An 18,793-nucleotide genomic window follows, 5' to 3' on the forward strand; every position below is an offset into this window, starting at 1 on the left:
TTATTGAAAGGCCCGAAATACTTTTGAATTGATCAAGAACCTCCATAATAATTTTGATATTACAGGTAGAAGCTTTCCCGAAAAGAAAAACATCATCCGCATAGAATAAGTGAGAAATATTAATATCTTTAGAAATTTTCATAGGTTTCCACTCACCACTATTCACTTTATTTTGGATCATATGGGAAAGACGATCTAGACAAAGAACGAAGATGTAAGGAGAAAGAGGATCACCTTGTCTAATCCCTCGAGAGGGTGTAAAGGACTCGGTAATCTCACCATTCCAAAGAAGAGAAATGTTAGGAGTACAAATACAACTCAAGATAAGATTAACTATATTACTAGGAAGATTAATACTTAAAAGAGTATCTTTAATAAAATCCCATTCAAGACTATCAAAGGCTTTAGTTAAATCAATCTTAAGGGCCATAATGTTGGCTTTTTTAGAGGCTTTGTTAAAAAGATGAGCAACTTCTTTGATTATTATAATATTTTCTTCAATAGTTCTATTTGGAATAAAAATGGATTGAAAAGGACTTATGAGATCATTCATGAAAGGTTTCAATCTATTAGAAATGCATTTGGTAATAAGTCTATAAATAGAATTACATAATCCTATAGGTCTAAAATCTTTCATGGAAACTGGAGAATCACATTTAGGAATTAAAGAAATATAGGAATTGTTAATAGAAGGAGGAATTGCACCTTTGTTGAAACAATCCGAAATAAAATCAGAAATGGAGGACTGAAGAGACTTCCAATGTTTTTAAAAAAAGATAGGCTGGATTCCATCAGGCCCTGGCGATTTTATAGGGTCCATTTGAAAAAGCAAACCTTGATTTCATCAGTAGATGGAGGCTCAGCAAAATAAGGGTCAGTACAATCAGATATGAATTAAGGATAACGGAAGGAAGGTAAAATAGATAAATCAATAGGATTACTTTTAAAAACATTTATAAAATAATCCCTAGCAATAGTCTTTAGAGTAGAAGAATCTGTAATCCAAAAACCATCATTATTCTGCAAAGTTAAGACTTTACCCCTAGTTTTTTTAATATTTGTCATAAGATGAAAATACTTAGTATTCCAATCAGCATTCTTTCTCCAATCTAAACCAGACTTTTGAGCATATATGATCCTTTCTATTTTATAGATGCGATTTAATTCAAAAAGAAGATCTTTTTCTAAAGAGAAAAGGAAAGAGGAATATCTCTTAGCTAAATAAATCTGAATCCCATTTATACTAGCAATCAAACATTTTTTTTTGCCTTGTAATATTACCAAAAATATTCTGATTCCACGGTTTAACATTAGTAAGAAATTCATCTCTTCCTTTAATAAAATCTAAATTATGCCTAATCCAATTTTCAGTGAAAAATTCCTCAAAATTCGGATGTTCAAGCCAAGCGGCTTTGCAACGAAAAGGGAATGGGCCTCCAACACAATTATTAAAGATAGAAATTAAAATAGGACAGTGATCCGAATAAGTTCTAGCAAGATGCGATACCTGAGTATTCGGGTAGGTGTTCAACCAACTCGGATTCCCCAAAGCCCTGTCCAAGCGCTCCTGAATCATATCAAGTCCTTCCCTTTCATTGTGCCAAGTGAAAGGGTTGCCCGAAAACCCCAAGTCCACCATGCAAGCTGCATCCGCCAATTTGTTCAAATTGGAGGACTGAGAAACTTTGAATTTCAACCCCACTAACTTTTCAGTTGGTTTTGTGACCTCATTAAGATCCCCTAAAAACAACCAAGGAGTGTCGTCTGGAGGAAGAGTCACACGAAGATCATTCCACAATTTGTGCCTCTCCGTAGGTGAGGAGGGAGCATGCACAACAGTGAGAAGAACCTCCTTACTATTTGGAGTAAATTTAAATAGAGCGTGAAAGTAGTTTCTAGTATGACCTTTAATATAGTCAATAAGCTCAATTTCATTCTTATAAAGCAACCAAATGCCACCACGCAGGCCATTTGGCTTGATAAACTCGAATTTGTCAAATCCCAAAAGTTTGGAGACTTGCTCAGCCCTAGTACCATCACTCTTTGTTTCTAATAAAATAAAGATACTAGGTTTGTGAGTAGTAATTACCTCCCAAGCATGAGGGATAAACTCGTTCCTCGAGGCACCGCGCACATTCCATAAAACTAACTTCATATCAAGGTCTGGAAATGGAGGAATCGACTTTCCTTGACAGAACAGGGGATCAAAAACGTCCCACTCCTTCCATGCTTCCGCACGGCCCATCTGCACCACGTCGTGCATTTTCAGAGGAACCATTATCGAGTCTATTTCCCTGAGTGTGTTCACTGTTTCCCAGAAATTGAAATCGATTTGGAGTCTCACAACTCCTTTTCGAATCCGAAACACTTTCATATGGTGATCGGGGTATTCTAAATCGTGTACGCTGTTTGCCGACGAGAGATTGATTATTGGAGGATTGTTTGGAGGAGGAACAAGGTTGTGAGGTTGGTAATTCGGCCATTTGATTTGCTGCTAATACCATGGTCGAAGAGGTTGAGATGTCGGAGGAGGTGAGATTGGAGAGGGTGTCTGCGGAGATGTCGCAGGGCGGTTGGAAAGGTTTGAGAGAAGTGAATTGATTTGGAGGAGAGTGTTGTACATCAATTGAATTTTGTCTTGAGATTGGGGGGTTTCGATCGACGACCATAGGAGTGGTGTCATCGAGGTTAGGCTCGGGGATATAGTCGTCGTGATTGATCTCAGGAGCGGGGTTGACGACCATTGCATTGGAGATGGAGATGGAGGGATTATTAGGGGAGATGAAAGAGGCGGAGTTTGAATTAATTCTCGAATTTGAGCTGGAGACAGATGGGGGCTGTGTGGAGGTAGAAAGGACGGTGGTGCAGGGTTGGGAAATGGGTTGCTCGGCGGGCGCATTGACAGCGGTGTCGCCGGGGTGATCGGCTCCCCCTGTAGAAGAGGAGAGCGAGCTAGGGTTAGGGAGGTGTTGATTGACGTCTGCTGCGGAGGAGTCATCGTATTCCTCCGGGGAATTCTCACCGACCGTCATGGAGGTCGCACCGGCGCCAATTTCATTTTGTTTTTTTGCCATTAGAGGTTAATTCGTTGTTTTCTTCTTCTTTGTTTTGGTTTGTCGTTGTAGAAATTAACTAAGCATGGGGGTTTAAATCAGATGAAGATGAAAGGTTTGCATGGGTAGCCATTGTTGTACCCGAGTGAGGTTGTGCAAAATGGCAAGAGAGATCTTTGGAGGAGATAGAAGGGGAAAGGGAAGCATGTGGGATTAGAAGAATAGAAGAGGGTTTTGAGGGATTACTTTTGCTATTTTCTAGATTTAACTCATCATTGCTTTTAATTAAAAAACAATCTAATTCCTTAGCTGGAGAAGAAGAAGTGGGGTCCAACATAGAAAAAGGATTAGAAGAAACGGAGTTAGCAAGATGGGTAACGGTTGGAGGAACGGAGTTAAGAGAAATAGAGGTTAGGGTTAAAGATTTAATTGCGTTTGGCCTTGGTGAGAGTATGGGGTGAGAGTTAGGTTTGGGCATTTTGAGAGTTTAAGGTTTTTGATGTATTATTTTTTTTTTTTGCTGATTCTTAACTTGAGATGGCTTTTTTTTCCTTGACACAATTGTCCAAGGTCCATATTCAGCATTAGAGTGGGAAACATTGACCCCTAAATTTAGGGAAGTTGAAGGAGTGGAATTCACCATTGGCACCTCAACAGAAGAAATTGGTGTAGTTTGCAAAATGCTTTTTCCTTTGCCAACTTAAACATTAGTATCTGTAATAGCTTGCTTGAGGGAACATCTTTCCTTATTATGACCAATTTTTCCACATAGAAAACATAAAGTATGAATGTTTTCATACTCAATACATTGCCAGCCATTACCCACCCAAACATTAGTGACTAAAGGAAGGGTTAGATCAATATCGATACAGACTCTAGCATACCTTGCCCTTGTTAGATGATCAGTAGCGTAATCGACCCTTAGAGGATTCCCCGCTAACTTGGCTATGTCGAACAAGGCCTCTTTATCGTAGTATTCAACTGGTAGTTCAGGAAAACGTATCCAAACAGTCATCCTATCAAAAGGGTTCATTGATGGACGGAAGTTTGGTTTCCATTTGGTGACCATTAAATAATGATCAAGAATAAACCATGGTCCACCAAGAAGAGCTCTTTCATAATCATCTTGAACTGAGAAACGAAACAGATAAACATCTTTGCCAAGATCAATGACTTCAAGGGAACCTTTAGGTCTCCACATAGCTCTTACACGTTGAGTAATAAAGGATGGTTGAACTGAAATACCCAAACACTTGCCCATTAGAGTAAGTTTCCAAGGTTGCTTTAATTTGATTAAGGTCTCCTTCCCAAAAGAAATTGCTTTAGTAGGATCAGGAGGTGAAGAAAAATCATCATCCCACTCAGTAGAAGTTATAACTATCTTTTGAGCCTCAGAGAACCATTGAGAAGAAGCTTGGACTGCCTCCCGAAAAGATTGCTTAGGGGTAGTAGCCTTAGCTAAATCATCAGAACTTTGCATGATAATGTCTTTTTTTTGTAAGACAACTTCATTTAGCTCTATAGGAACGTTTACCATATTATTACAATCAACTTCAATGGACTTTATTTCCTCCGATCCATAACTTCATTATTAGACATTATAAAGAAAAAAAGGGGGGGGGCAAAGGAAAAACCTAAGAAAGAAAAGGAAAGCACAGGACAGGACAAGGCGAGGAAAACGCGAAGACTGAACACCAGCAAAATAAAAAACAATTTGAGAAGAATAGCAAACTAAACCACAAACAATGGCTCCCGAGGCCACCTTGCCTAGGCAAGGTGGTGGTTCCTCGATGACCTTTGAGAGAGGAGAAGAAAGCTAGAGAGAGAAAACATTAGTAGTATTGTGATAATAGAAGAATTGTTGTTGATGTGATGAATGAAATGAAATTTAATTTTTTTCTTTTTTGTCATATACTCCGTTTATGAATTATGATATACCTCATAATTCTTTGATATATATCCGGTGACAATTACATTTATTAATTTGAAATCAATAGAAACATATACAGGAATTTTAGATAGGCAATAACTATGTAAGAGATGCCATAAGGTAATTGATGTTGCGCTAACCCACAACTGATCAATGAAGCTAGGGGTTTCAATCCCCTTATCCCCTTTTTTTCTACACCTTACGAGGCATCGACACTTTGGGACATCCAACTCTTAATGTAGGATGCATGCATGGGGCTTTAGTAGTTTAGTGTAATTTACTATTAATGAAAAATGACACTGCGTGAATGCGTGATATCTCAATGTACTTAATTTTGTAGTAGATATGACGAGTTAAGGGTGAATGTGGGTACTAAACTTTTTCCAAAGTTGCAAATTAGGTACTCAAGTATCAGTTGTTGCATTTTGAGTACTGAAGTATGGCAGAGTACTTACCAGAGGGAATATTCCGTCCCGGTGACCTCTTTTTACCGTTTTTAACCGGTTTGATTTAAAAAAATAAATTGTAATAAAAATCGAATCTTGAGTTATCATGACAGTGTCTTGGATACAGAGCAACGAGTTGTTGTTCTTTCCCCAATGTCTGCTCTCATCAGTTACACACGATGCGGGTGAGGGTGTGGCGATGGCGGAGGCGGCAATGGTGGTGGAGGCGGAGGAGGAGGCACTCGAGGAGGCGGAGGAGACGAAGGAGGTGGGGAAATTGGAGGAGGAGGAGGCGGAGGAGGCAGTCGAGGAGGTGGCGGAGGCAAAGACAATGGTGGTGGTGGAGGAGAGAGCATGAATGGTGGCGGTGTTTGTGGTGGTGGTGGTTGTCGATCATTGATTGTATCTTGCACAGCCAGTGATTGTTGAGATTGTTGTTGGGATGATTGTTGAGTTTGTTGTTGGGATTCAACAACAATGATGAAGAAAGTTAATAAAAGCCCCAATTTCAGCAGCTTCATTAATGGCGGTCTTGGCTCCATTGCGAGATCTTTTAAGAATAAATTCTCAAAATTTCATAGATATCAAGAGCTGCAAAAAAAAAAAAAAAAATTAAAAAAAAAGTTGTATTTACTGCTCTCTATTACCGGCTACAATAGGTTAAACAGGTAGAGTACATAGTTTAGTACCCACATTCATCCTTAACTCGTAGATATGACTAATGGACTGCACAATTGTGTTCTACACCTTTTGTATTTTCAATAAAAAATAATGAATCATATTGCGCATATTCTTCTACTATAATTACATTCGAATTGAAATTAAACGGGGAAAGAACTAAATATCCTGGATAACAATGGGAAAGTTGATCAAATATCCTAAATTTCGACACAATATTAATATATTATACGTAGTAGTAGATTTCTATAAGAATAGTCATAAATTCCATATAAAGGAGCTGAGAAAGGAGGCTTCTCATTGTATCCAACTAGTTTGCCAATCTGAGTGTTATCTCAAGTGTTATTATTTTTTTCAACTTGATATGCATTCATTTTCTACTTGTTGTAGAAAAAAAAAAAAATCTATATACACAAGGAATATATGTGGAACATTAAAGCACTAATAGAAGTTGGTATTATTGGAGTTTAGTCACAGAACTCTAAATAAATTGTGCTTCAAAAGAGTTTTTTTTTTTTTTTTTTTTTTTTTTTTTTTTTTTTTGGACGGGGAGCAAACTTATATATTAATAGCCAAAGCATCCATAAGTACATACAGGGATACATTAGGAGAAACTACATTGTCCCAAATTTGCTCAAAATCAGAAGGAATCAACTTTGCAAGGTTATGTGCTACTACATTACCATCTCGTCTCACATGGCTCCACTGTAATCTGCTGAATGCTGTACTTTGTGCCATGGCATCACATAAGATTGTGTCCAGGTCAGTGCTGTAAGTGATGCCCTTCACGAGTCTGGAGACCACCACTTGTGAATCTGATTCGATAATAACAGAGCTAAGACCATACTTCAAACCCAGATTTATTGCCCACACAGCGGCCTTTGCTTCCGCGATTTCCACAGACCACCAAGCGTGAACTCTTTTCGTGGCTGCAAATAGAACCTCTCCCATATTTTCCCTCGCAACAACACCCAAACCCACCCAACCTTCTTCAGAAACAGAAGCTTCAGCATTAATTTTAATGGTCCCTGCAGGTGGAGGCAGCCATTTCTTCGGGCTTGAACAGGTATTGGCAACAGTAGCTCTCCTTGTTGCCTCAGTAAGTTTGGTGCTCTCTTCAGTCCAGCGTAAAACACGAGCCACAAGGAGATAAATTGGAGCATCCTTCCCTTGAAACACTTTCATATTCCTGTCTTGCCATAAACCCCACATTAGATAAGCACCACGAGTTCTGACCTCGCAATCTAACTCCTTCCAGCTTTCGATGAGTATTTTTAAAGTATTTTTCATTACTTCCAAATTGAGCCAATTCCTTGATTTATGCTCAATAAGTCAAATTGATTTTAACTTAATTGCAGTATTTAATGGGCCAATTGACCATATTGGTATATAAGTTAACACCCTTCTGACATATTGGTATATACTACCTCCGTTAATAGTTATGTGCAACTTTTGCCATTTTTGTCCACTCGAGGTTATGTGCAACTTTCTATTTTCTTTCTATTTTTAGTAAAAAAAAAGGGGCAAAATTACAATTTTACCCTTAATTTTAATTGTTTTATTTTTTAATCAATACCATTATAATATCCTAAACTAAATTAACCTAAACTAATCAGATTCACCTAATCTAATTGTTCCCTCCTTTTATCTTCCAATTCCACTCCTCTCTCTTCATTCACACAACTTCCCAACTACCCAAATTAATTGTGATGTTTCATTCTCCCTATATCTTCTGGAGAGTTCATCTTCTGGGTTTTTCTCTCTCCTATATTCTTCCGATTTTCTCTATTTTTCACTCCAGATCTACTCTCCTCTTCTCGTTTCTTTCTCAATCAAATTCCCTCCTTAAAAATGTTGAACTTAGATCCTCTTAAGGATGCTTACATGGCTACGGATGACAAGGGAGAGGAGAATTTGATCCTCAATTTCATGCACTGCTTCAAGGTTGGATCTTCTTTTCCTCGTGAATTTTACGAGTCTACTGAGACGGGTGTGTACTGCTCTCTGTACACCTATAGAGCCCTTGGTCAAGTCCTCAAAAGCCTCGATGAGGAAGAAAAAGCGAAGAAAGAGGAGGGTGTTGGTGAGTCCCGTCGTAAATCGCTTGATTTCTCAGAGATGGCTGTAGATCTGGCTGCTGAGCAAGGTGAGCGCAGTGCTGTTGTGCCCTCTAAGCCTAGATCTAAGAGGGAAAGGCCACCTCCTCGAGTTAAGGCCACCGGGAAGGCCGCGCGTGTTGCCCTGAGAAGGATGCGTGGCCTCCCTGACTATGAGTTGATTGTGCTGTCTTCTGATGAGGAGCCTGATGAGGAACCTCCAGCCAAGAAACCAGAAGTACCTTCTTGTTCTGTTCCTGTTGTGACGTTCTATGTGAGGCGGATGAACCCTACGGTTCAACCCTCTGAGTAGCTGCACTCGTAACGCTTCCTAACCCTAACTTATTTAATTTTTGTTATTGAGTCCCATTTTTAAGTTGATTGTGTATGCTTGGGACATGATTTGTTTATGGTGGTTGTGTTATGCACATATACTCCGAATTTTATTATGTTGTGGTGGCTTTGTTGTGCTGTGATGTTGTATGTGGTGTTTGTGATTTTGTCCTTTAATAATTGGAAATTTTGATGGACATGGTGTTGATTTTCCTGTCCTGTTATTGTTGGATTTTTTGATGGATATGTTTTTTGGTGCTTATGTCCTGTTTATGTTGGATATTATGATGGATATGGGTTTCTTGGTTCTGTCCTTTTTATGTTGGATATTATGATGGATATGGGTTTGGTGCTTCTATCCTTTTTATGTTGGATATTATGTTGGATATGGTTTTAGTGCTTCTATCCTATTAATGTTGGATATTATGTTGGCTATTGATGCATTTTAAGAGTTGGATAATGATGCATTTTAAGAGTTGGATATTATGTTGGATATGGTTGATGTTGTAATCATGGCATATGACATATGGGAATTTGGTTGTTGAATGATGATCCTTTATGATGGTTTCTTGATTTGGGTGTTTGGGTTGTTGTGTGAAAAATGTTCTCAATGATCATTGTGTAGAGAACAATTTCCGATGGAGTTCCCTGCACATGCCCCTTTTTGTTATTGTTTAACAGTCCCCATTTGCTCTAGACTATTTGTGTTGTGTGTTGAATCCAAATGATGAAGGGACTCCTATGAAATACTATTTGAACAATGGTATAGATCCACCAATCACTATATTGTGATTGATGTTGAGGTAACCATGTTTGAAAGGTTGTGTGTAAAAAAAAATTGATCTCCTGATGGATTCATGTGATTAAGTACTTCCACTTGATAAAATGGCTACAAAAAGCCTCTTACAAATGCACTAGAACTAAACCACCACTGCCTTTCATGTGTGTTTCAATACTCTACCATACAAAATACACCTAACCACTTATTCATTGGTACACAAAAATAACTAAACAAAAGTGAAATTTAACATATCATTGTTCACTACTAAGTGGTTATGTGTGGCAGTGTGTGGTTGTTTGCTGTGTGTCTTTGTAACTAGTCTGCATCTACCTCCATGTCTTCTGTTTCTGCTTCATGATTTCCCTGGGGTGCTGGCCTGAACATTGTGTTCAGGTATTCCACAGCTTCCACCACTATACTCCTTTCTACTTCAATTTGATTTGGGAGAATGCCTAAATTCTCAAGTTGTTTCTTGTTCATATGTGGGATTTTATACTTGTTCCCTCCTTCTACCTTTAGAATCTTGATCATGCATCTTTGTAATGTCACCCAAATGTACTTGTTTACTTCTGGTTTGAAATTGTTATAAGACTCAATGACCTTTTCAACAAGTTCATCTACATTCTTTGGAAAAGATTGATATTGCAAAGATTGAATAGATCTAAATAGACCTAAGTCTAACACATTCAAAACTGGTGATTGTGCTGGTTGGAACACAAACTCAATGTTAAATCAATTTGCTTGTGTTGCTTGAATGAACTCTTCATCTCTTGGTATTTGATGTGGCCTTGCATTATCCCATTGAATCACCACATTTTTGGGCAAACTTGCTGGCCATTTTGACACTATTGCTGGTATGACTTTGTGAAGTAGCATGTCCCTTATTGCATCTCTGTTGACATTTTGAAGTGCTTTTATGACCAATGTGCCAGTTGGTCTGTTTTTGCTTGACTTTTTTTGCCCTTTCTTGCTGTGTGAATGGGAATATCCCATATTTCCCATCACGTAGGAGTTCCCCATGTGTCCCATACAGAGGCTTTCCTATAATGGCCATGAACATAGCTTTTAATTTGAACCTCCTTGATTGTTGAGCCATATAGGGATCTTCCTCACTTGGTAACAGATAAAATCTTCTTTTGTCTGGGTTTAGATAAAACCATTTCTCATCAATGTGGATGGAATACTTCATGTCATCAAATGTGGGGTTCTCATTCCCTTGGATTGGGTTTATGTGAGACAAAACCCACTTCATTCTTGCCACCTTGTGATCTGATGTTAGTGTTGGCTTGCTACTTGCTGTGTGTGTTCTGATTATCCCCTTTTTCTTCAAATAATGAAGAGTAACATGTGAAATTTTGAGTGCTGCAGCATATGATCTTTCTGTGTGCCTTAAGTGAAGTGGGACTGATTGTAGGAATTCATCAGAAAATTCCATTGGCTTTGGACATGTCCTTCCTATCTTTTTGGACCTGACATCAATCAAATTCCCTTCTGCCATCTGCCTTTTTATTTCATTGAACAATCTTGTGATTGTTGATTTATGAACCTTGAACTTGATTGATAATTCTACCTTGTAGCCTCTTGGTAGGTTACCATCTTGCATTTTCAACATCATTGCATCCACAATCTCTCTCTTTTGATGCATATTTAGCTGTTTTCTGTTTGGTTGGTGAGTCCCTTCTTCAAACAATGATGCTTGTGTTTCATCTTGCTGAGTTTGATTGTTGTTGTTAATGGTTGTGTCTTCTATTTCTGCCTCTTCTTGCATATTCTCATTGTCTGAGTTGTATTCTTCAAAATCTGCATCTTGCAGCTGCTCTTCATAATCGTAGTACATGTCTGCAATTTCTTCCTCTGAAATTAAGTGTTCAATGTCGAAAAAAGGGTCTTCATCTATTGCTGCCATGTCTTTTGTTTCCTGTGTTCACTTGTAGATTGCTGTAGATGGTGAAGGGGGGTGGGCTGATGAAGGTTTTTGAAGAGATGATGCTGCCCTCAAGTTGAAGCCTTGATGATTTGATGACTAACTTCAGCTTAGCACTAATTTTAGATTAGGAATAATTTTTTGGGTTGTTTATGGGCTAAACGTATGTAATTAGTGCTAACTTTTGGTGATTTTCAGCTAGCTTTTGAACAAACTTTGGTATGTAATTATTGAGAAGCATTCAATGCTTCATGAATGATGGAGGCTTCTATTTATAAGCCTCATAAATGCTGTAATGAAATCAGAAAACTTGGATTTTCAGTTTTTGATTTTTAAAAAGTTAGAGGGAATTTTAAATTTCCCAAAATCAAAATTTTTATGAAAATTTGGGGGGGAAAACATACTCCCTCCAAATAAATCAGATTTCCCCTCTTTATTTGCAAGTGGGGGGGACCACCTTTCTCTCTCCACTCACTTTAATTAACTCTCTTAAATCCCTCTAATCTTTGCCATCCAAATTTTGCCTTGGTAACCGTAATCATGTGCAAAGTTGCACATAACTATTAACGGAGGGAGTAAATTATTGCCGGCGACATATTGGTATTAAAATTAACATGTGGCGACATATTGGTATATAAATTAACAAATTGTGACATTTACCCTATTTTTTCTTCGGATGAAAGAACATGTTGTATACTTCAAAATTTTGTTTTAATTACTTTTGCAATCTTATTTATTATCATAATATACTTACACCAAATAATAATTTTTTCCTCTTCCCTTCCAATACAATAACTTTGATAAATCAATCAAACGATAAAACCCCAAAGAACTAATAAACAATAGACAAAATCTCAATATTAGTTATTTAATTTCAAAACCAATTACTAGTAGACGCTAACTTTCATTATTACTTCATTTGTATTATACCCACAACTTTGTAACAACAATATAATAAGAAAAAATATATATATGAGTGTTTTTATTATAAAAAAAAAAGAAGAATCTACCCTTGTGATGCTTCAATGACCAACGCCCTCAATATATTCAAGCTTATATCCCTTTGCTCAAGCTTTCCTATTCGTTTTCCCCTAGCTTCTTTCTCATCACTTTTGGGCTTTCAACTTTTTTTTTTTTTTTTTTTTGGATTTTTACTTCATAATTTTTTTAAATTAATATAAAAAGTAGAGAAAAGTACAAAAAAAATGTCAAATAAAAGTTATTAGCACTAAAATTAAGCGCGTGTATCATACGCATATCCTCCGACGAGAAAATAGGGGTAAATGTCGCAATTTGTTGACTTATATACCAATATGTCGCCACATGTTAATTTTTATATCAATATGTCGCCGGCAATAACTTTTATACCAATCTGTCATAAGGGTGTTAACTTTTATACCAATATGGTCAATTGGCCGTATTTAATGGCTAGCCATATTTGGTCTAATTTGTGTCCAGATTCGTTGTATCTAGTTCACTCTCATAGCTATATAAACATCTCTTCTTTTGTCCCTTTGAGACGCAGAAAAAGTTAAAAATATCCCCTCTTAAAAAATTGATTCTTTATGACCTCTTTTTCTATTGAGCATTGTTCAAAGGTATTTTCAATCTAACTCTTTGTAGTACACCGAAGAGTTGGAGTCGTGTATCTCTGGAGGTCGATTGCTACGAGTTCGTGTGTACATGTGCGGGGCAAATTCGACTTTAGGGTAGTGATATATTGTCACACCTTGACATTTTTCCAGATAAGCCTTTTAAAATATTTTAATTGATATTAGTCATATTTCCTACGATATAAAGTCGAATTTATTTCATTAATATGGGTAATAGTGTAAAAAATAAAGAAAATTAACATTTAGTTTTCGTATCTTTAATTGTTTGCTCAATCTTTTATGCTCCTAATTTGAGGCCATATCGCTAGTTGTGTTCCTTCTACATCCATATTGAGAAAATTTATTTGTTTGGTGGAAACTAAGAATTTCTGATACTTATTTTAGTAATATATAGTTTTGCATTGAATTAAAAGGTTTACTGCTAGTTTATAATTGGCATGATGGATTGATGGGGATATTTCTTACTAATAATTGAGAGTCTCGGATTAAGAACACGAGCAGACTATCCATGTATTAGATTAATTATTGTTATGATCATTTTGTGTATCATGCCTTTTAGTACTCTTAACCTTTTGTGACCCATGTATTTGGAGTTGACTCTATATCATGGATCTTTATTATGGATGTTTACTTGCAATAAATTACTCGTAACTTCCTTTTTAAGTAGATAATTTTTCTAGTAGTGCTTTATTGTGGTAATGTGATATTATACTGTGTATTGTAATTGCAATTTTTTTGGAGGTTGTATTTTGTGAAGTACCAAAATATTATAATCCCCTCTACATATGTTCAATTATCTTTGTCGAACTAGCTTATATACATAATCAATTTATGTGAGCCTTCTAGTGCGTGTGAAAGGCCTGAAAGCCTATCACTATTTTTGTTGTATATTTTTGAGGTGTACGATAATATAATTTGGTTTTGGCAAATACCTACGGTGTAGTTGCTAAATGAAAGCCTTTATTCGGTTACTATTTATTTGACAAAGTTTGCTAAGACCAATTGACTGTTGATCGAGTTCTTAAATGAATTAATCAAAGCTATGTGATCAAGGGTGTGGGTATAATAAGTTGTATCACATACTATAATTCATCCACAATGCTAGAGGGCAAATTATTCTTTTTCAAGCTTATTATTATTGGATTTTAACATATGGACATATCTAATTTGCCCTTTTACGTAGATTAATACTATGTGAGGTGTATGGCTTGTGCATTGTCGAGGACAATGAATTTGAGTTTGATTCTAACTAATAAGTTAATTATCATGACCAACTTTGGTAAAGGTGTATAGGTGAAATTTATCTTTCGAAATTGAGTTATGTTTTACCTTACTAGATAATAGCTTGATCACTACTTAACTTTGGGTTATTTCCATTGTTGAGTCATGTTGGCCAGGGAGGTATTTGTGATGTTTCACAGAACAATGTTGAATTATGAGAATTTTTACATATATTGGAATAATAAGAGGGAATAACACTAAAGGTTTTTAAAATAGCCCGTGTTTTAACTTTGGTTAATGTAACTTATGCGTGGTATTGATTTTTCAGCTCATTATGTTGGCTAATGGTTTGTCTCACGAGAATCTCTATATATCTCCCTTGATTAACATTTACATTGTTAACCTCCCGTGCTTTTTGTGTGGGGATGCTTAAAAGCCTTAAATTATTTAAGGTGAGATGTTCCTTAGCATACTTCACAGTTATCTTTTGAGACACTGCGATATTGTGATTGTTGAATATGCTAAATATACTATTTAAAGGACATAATATGTGATTAAAGTTAAGTATGCTAACTTGTTTTTAGAATTATGTCATGGTGATTTAATGTGTTGTGTTTGACATAATATTAGTTTGAAAATCACTTGAGAAGTGTTATTCTTTGAATTAATGAATCATGTTAGTCACATTGATGAGATCGTCACTCATCATTGCAATGGTATGATAATTTGTAATGTGATTCAAGTAATTTAATTTGCTTCATGTTTCTATTTGACTTTTATTTTGTGAAATTGGTGAGTAGACCAACTAGAAAGAATTTGAGTCATGATCCAAACCGTTAAGTCTAATTGTCTTTCTTAATTAGAAAGGTTGGAAGATTAGAAGAAGCCTTGGGGTGTCTTCAAGAAGGGATGTATAATTATCCGTAATCATATGGAGAAACCATGCCATTGTGTTTGTACTAGTTTTGGAGAGAAGTGAGTTAAATTTAAGTCCTTATTTGTGACCTATCATATTTGTAAAAGTTAGTCTTGTCTAACCTAATAAAGCCATTGGATGTAATGGTAACTTTCATGAGTCATTTGAAAGGAAATAATTTGATATAACTTCACTAAAGGTTGGTGATTGACTATCTTGATTGTTTCTCATCATTAACTAAGTTTGTATATTGTCTTGTTTGTGCTATTATCCTTTAGTGGTTTGATAGTGGTTATAATGAAGGCTTAAATTGCAAACTAATATGACAACTTAGTTATAAAAAGTGAGAGTGGAGAAACTTTCCTATGTGTGTGTCCTTGTAAGAAATAATACAAGGTAGATAAGTTTATTAAATTGGGCACCAAAGCTATGGTGTGAGAAGTCATCACATGATTATTATTTTCGTGATCTGTTAGTTTGACCATGATTGTGAATCATACGCTTCTAACATAATGTCGTTATGTGACGAGAAAATTGTCATGATATTAACCATAGTGCAGGTGGAGACTATGAAAGTGCTCTATAAGAATCATTGTATGGTACTGTGTAATAAGAATTAAATTTGCAGGTTTAAGATGCTTACGAAGTAACCAACAATGATGAGTTTTATGAAGGTTTGACTCAAAACGTTATGCAATCTTATTGCAAAACCTATTGATAGATATCAATTGTGGGGGGAGCCAACTCTATTAAATACATGTGTTGTGAATTATAAGTTACAATTGAGGTAGCTTATAATGGAAAAAGAATATATACATGCTAGTGGCATGGATATTAATCATAAAAAATTTGTGATCACGTGATGTGAGAGGAATATTAGAGTTTCCCTCAACAAAGGCCTTTATAGAAAAGTTGGTGCTGGAGTCAGCACAAAGGAATGGGTTTAAGCCTATGAGGAGTTAATTGTGATTGATACCCATCTTAGAAATTTCTAAGTTCAATGGGTCAAACGAAGTCACAAAAGAGCTCAAGTATAGTACCACGGCCATTCCTATTAATAAAGAGATGTGGTACTTCTTACTGCTATGTGTATGAGGTTGAGTTAAAGAACTCTTAATAAGTTCATAGCCTTAATATATAAAGGTGGTTTGTGGCAGTACAAACTTGATGAACTCACCTATGTGAATGTGGGGGTTGAATGTGGGGGTTACGCCCAATCCCCTATGAGGTTCCAAAGGCTTACCTCTAGAACATTCATGAAAAATCCAGGAAAATGTGGGGCATTTTTAAATTTCGCGAGAACACCTTTGATTTGAGAAAAGTTTAGTACGCAATTGTATTTTACTAACCTCATGAAAGGTTCAAGGCGAAGTCCACCTGACATGAATGTGGAATATAATTGTAAGTACTGTGTATCAATTCAAGTCCACAAGACATTGGTAGTTGTAAAACTAAATATTCAATGCTCAATTTTATCTTCATCTTCTTTTGAATCATGTGGGGGAATATTGGAGTTTATTTACAAAACTCCAAATAAATTGTGCTTCAAAAGAGTTAATTTCTCTCTTTTTAATGGATTTTTCTTTACTTCCAAATTGAGCCAATTCCTTGATTTATGCTCAATAAGTCAAATTGCTTTTAACTTAATTGCAGTATTTAATGGCTAGCCATATTTGGTCTAATTTGTGTCCAGATTCGTTGTATCTAGTTCACTCTCATAGCTATATAAACATCTCTCCTTTTGTCCCTTTGAGACGCAGAAAAAGTGAAAAATATCCTCTCTTAAAAAATTGATTCTTTATGACCTCCTTTTCTATTGAGCATTGTTCAAAGGTGTTTTCAATCTAACAATTTGTAGTACACCGAGAGTTGGAGTCGTGTATCCTTTGAGGTCGATTGCTACGAGTCTGTGTGTACCTGTGCGGGGAAAATTTGACTTTAGGGTAGTTGTTTCGGGTGTTTTTGTCCCTCGGGAGAGTTACAACACGAAGACTGATCCGGCGTGAGCTGTACCTGCAAAACAAACGGAGACACCGGTTGGGTGGTGCTCCGCCTCCGACGAACAAGTTAGTAACTTGAAGGGAGAGAAAAAGGTGCGGAAATTTAGGTGGGGATCTGCCTGGATTCCAAGCTCAGGTCTTTCTCTGATGTGAGAGAATGCAGGTGTAATAAATGATTGAATCTTGTCCCCCAAAGTGGGGAAATATCTCCCTATTTATAGGGTCCTTGGGGAACGTGCCCCTACCTAGGTCACTTGACCTAAATTTCAGTGGGCTGCGCCCACAAACGGCGCTTCTAGGGATTTGGGCCTTTGAAGGCCGCCATCTCAAAGATGTATCTGAGGGCGCCAAGTGTCAAGAGGATGTTAAGCCACATGGGCCATCCTGAGCTCGACACGTGGCTTCCTCTCACTGGTCCACGTGTCTAGGGTATTTTTACCCTAAACATTTGCCCCTCACAGGTCGCGTGTGCATATCACGTGGGGCCTGTGACACGTGTCCACCTTCCATAGGTGAACAGTAACGGGTAAAAATTTGAATTTCAAATCAAAGATTTCCCCCCGCTTTCACCTTCTATAAATAGAAAGTTACCCCCCCTTTTTTTCTCGCCTTACATTCACATTTGACTTTTTAGAGAGAGAAAAGGAGAGATTCTAGAGAGAGATTCTCTACTTCCGTCTGCATCACAACAAGTTCAAGCTTCCGTGTGCTAGCAGTTCAACACCCGGTTTACCGGCTGTAGCGGTTTTCAGATTTTTCAGAGTAAAAGCAAGGTAACCGCCTGTACCATTTTAGCTTTCCTCCCTTTCAATTTGTATACCATTTTTTCTCTGCCTGTATACCTAGCTTTTTAGAGAATATAAATGAGTTCTCGATCCACTCACTCGGCACTGCCTAGGACACTCAGCCGATCCCCTGGAACGACTGAGTCTAGAACAGGGGGTGCCTTTTCTGGACTGTCGGAACCAATATGCTCATCTACGAATTCCTCCCTCTCTGTGTCTGTGCAGGACACAATGGCCAGAACGAAACAAACGGCCAGACGGACTAAGAGCCGACGCACTATGAGAGTGCCAGCCGATGAGGTTTTCCCAGACGGGGAACAGAGGGATTGGGAGGAGAGCGGATCTGACGAAGAGGCTCCATCTACTTCCGGGAGCTCCGGGGTACGAGAGGTAGGTGGCGAGGGTACCGCCTCCTCTAATGAAGCCGACAACGCTGAGGTTGGCGAAGGGTCAAGGGCAGAATCTTCCTGCTCTGACCAGAACAATTTTGCGGCTGACTATCAGCAGCCGCCTAAGGTCGCTGACAACCCCAATCCTAAAGGACCCGGATGCTGCCGGGTAACATCGCCCTCCTCAAGAGCGGATTCAGGGCCTTCAAAGAAAAGCACCCCTTTGGAAGGGGCTGGGAGATTATCGTTCCTCCGGCTGACGCCGTAATGGCCTGGGGCGATGATATTGACCATGCAGACGACTACTTCATCTGCTACGAGGCGGTTATCAAAGCCGACCTCCGATTCCCCCTCCACCCCGAAATTAGGAAAATTCTTAAGGGGTACAATATAGGGGTTTGGCAGCTCACCCCCAATTCGTGGGTGAATATTCTTAGTAACATCGCCGCCTACGAGTTTCAAAATTTGAACCCTAGCTTTTCCGCCTTCGCTCATGTGCACTACTTGAGCAAGGCTCCAGGCGGCCATGGGGCATGGTATACTCTGACTACCTTGCCCCAATACTTGATGACTTTGGACAAAGTGTCCAAATGGTCCGGGTGGAAGGACAAGTTTTATTTGGTTTCTT

At 37.7% G+C, this 18,793-nt stretch overlaps 3 protein-coding genes across 3 annotated transcripts; all 3 read right to left on the reverse strand.

The window, feature by feature from the left end:
* Window positions 1-3,753: 3,753 nt before the first annotated feature.
* On the reverse strand, window positions 3,754-4,590 carry LOC145557397 (uncharacterized). Its single transcript, XM_081618579.1, has one exon. The coding sequence runs from the start codon at window positions 4,588-4,590 to the stop codon at window positions 3,754-3,756; it is 837 nt and encodes a 278-aa protein (XP_081474705.1).
* Window positions 4,591-6,665: 2,075 nt separating this feature from the next.
* LOC145557398 (uncharacterized) lies at window positions 6,666-7,397 on the reverse strand. Its single transcript, XM_081618580.1, has one exon. It carries the CDS (start codon window positions 7,395-7,397, stop codon window positions 6,666-6,668), a length of 732 nt encoding a protein of 243 aa, XP_081474706.1.
* A 2,235-nt stretch (window positions 7,398-9,632) lies between these two features.
* Window positions 9,633-11,223, reverse strand: LOC145557399 (uncharacterized). The gene is made up of 2 exons (XM_081618582.1): window positions 10,128-11,223; window positions 9,633-10,021 (listed from the first exon to the last, which is right to left on the reverse strand). Exons 1-2 carry the CDS (start codon window positions 11,221-11,223, stop codon window positions 9,633-9,635), a joined length of 1,485 nt encoding a protein of 494 aa, XP_081474708.1.
* Window positions 11,224-18,793: the final 7,570 nt, after the last annotated feature.

This window comes from Chenopodium album, chromosome 9 (genome assembly GCF_948465745.1).
Source record: "Chenopodium album chromosome 9, dcCheAlbu1.1, whole genome shotgun sequence".
NCBI lineage: Eukaryota > Viridiplantae > Streptophyta > Magnoliopsida > Caryophyllales > Amaranthaceae > Chenopodium > Chenopodium album.

Bases quoted from the DNA above. Each gene is read 5' to 3' on its own strand.
- LOC145557397 (XM_081618579.1), bottom strand. From the start codon at position 4,590: ATGGTAAACGTTCCTATAGAGCTAAATGAAGTTGTCTTACAAAAAAAA.
- LOC145557398 (XM_081618580.1), bottom strand. From the start codon at position 7,397: ATGAAAAATACTTTAAAAATACTCATCGAAAGCTGGAAGGAGTTAGAT.
- LOC145557399 (XM_081618582.1), bottom strand. From the start codon at position 11,223: ATGGCAGCAATAGATGAAGACCCTTTTTTCGACATTGAACACTTAATT. The intron at 10,022-10,127 runs GTGATTCAATGG...TGTTCCAACCAG, and splicing joins CAAGTTTGCCCAAAAATGTG to CACAATCACCAGTTTTGAAT.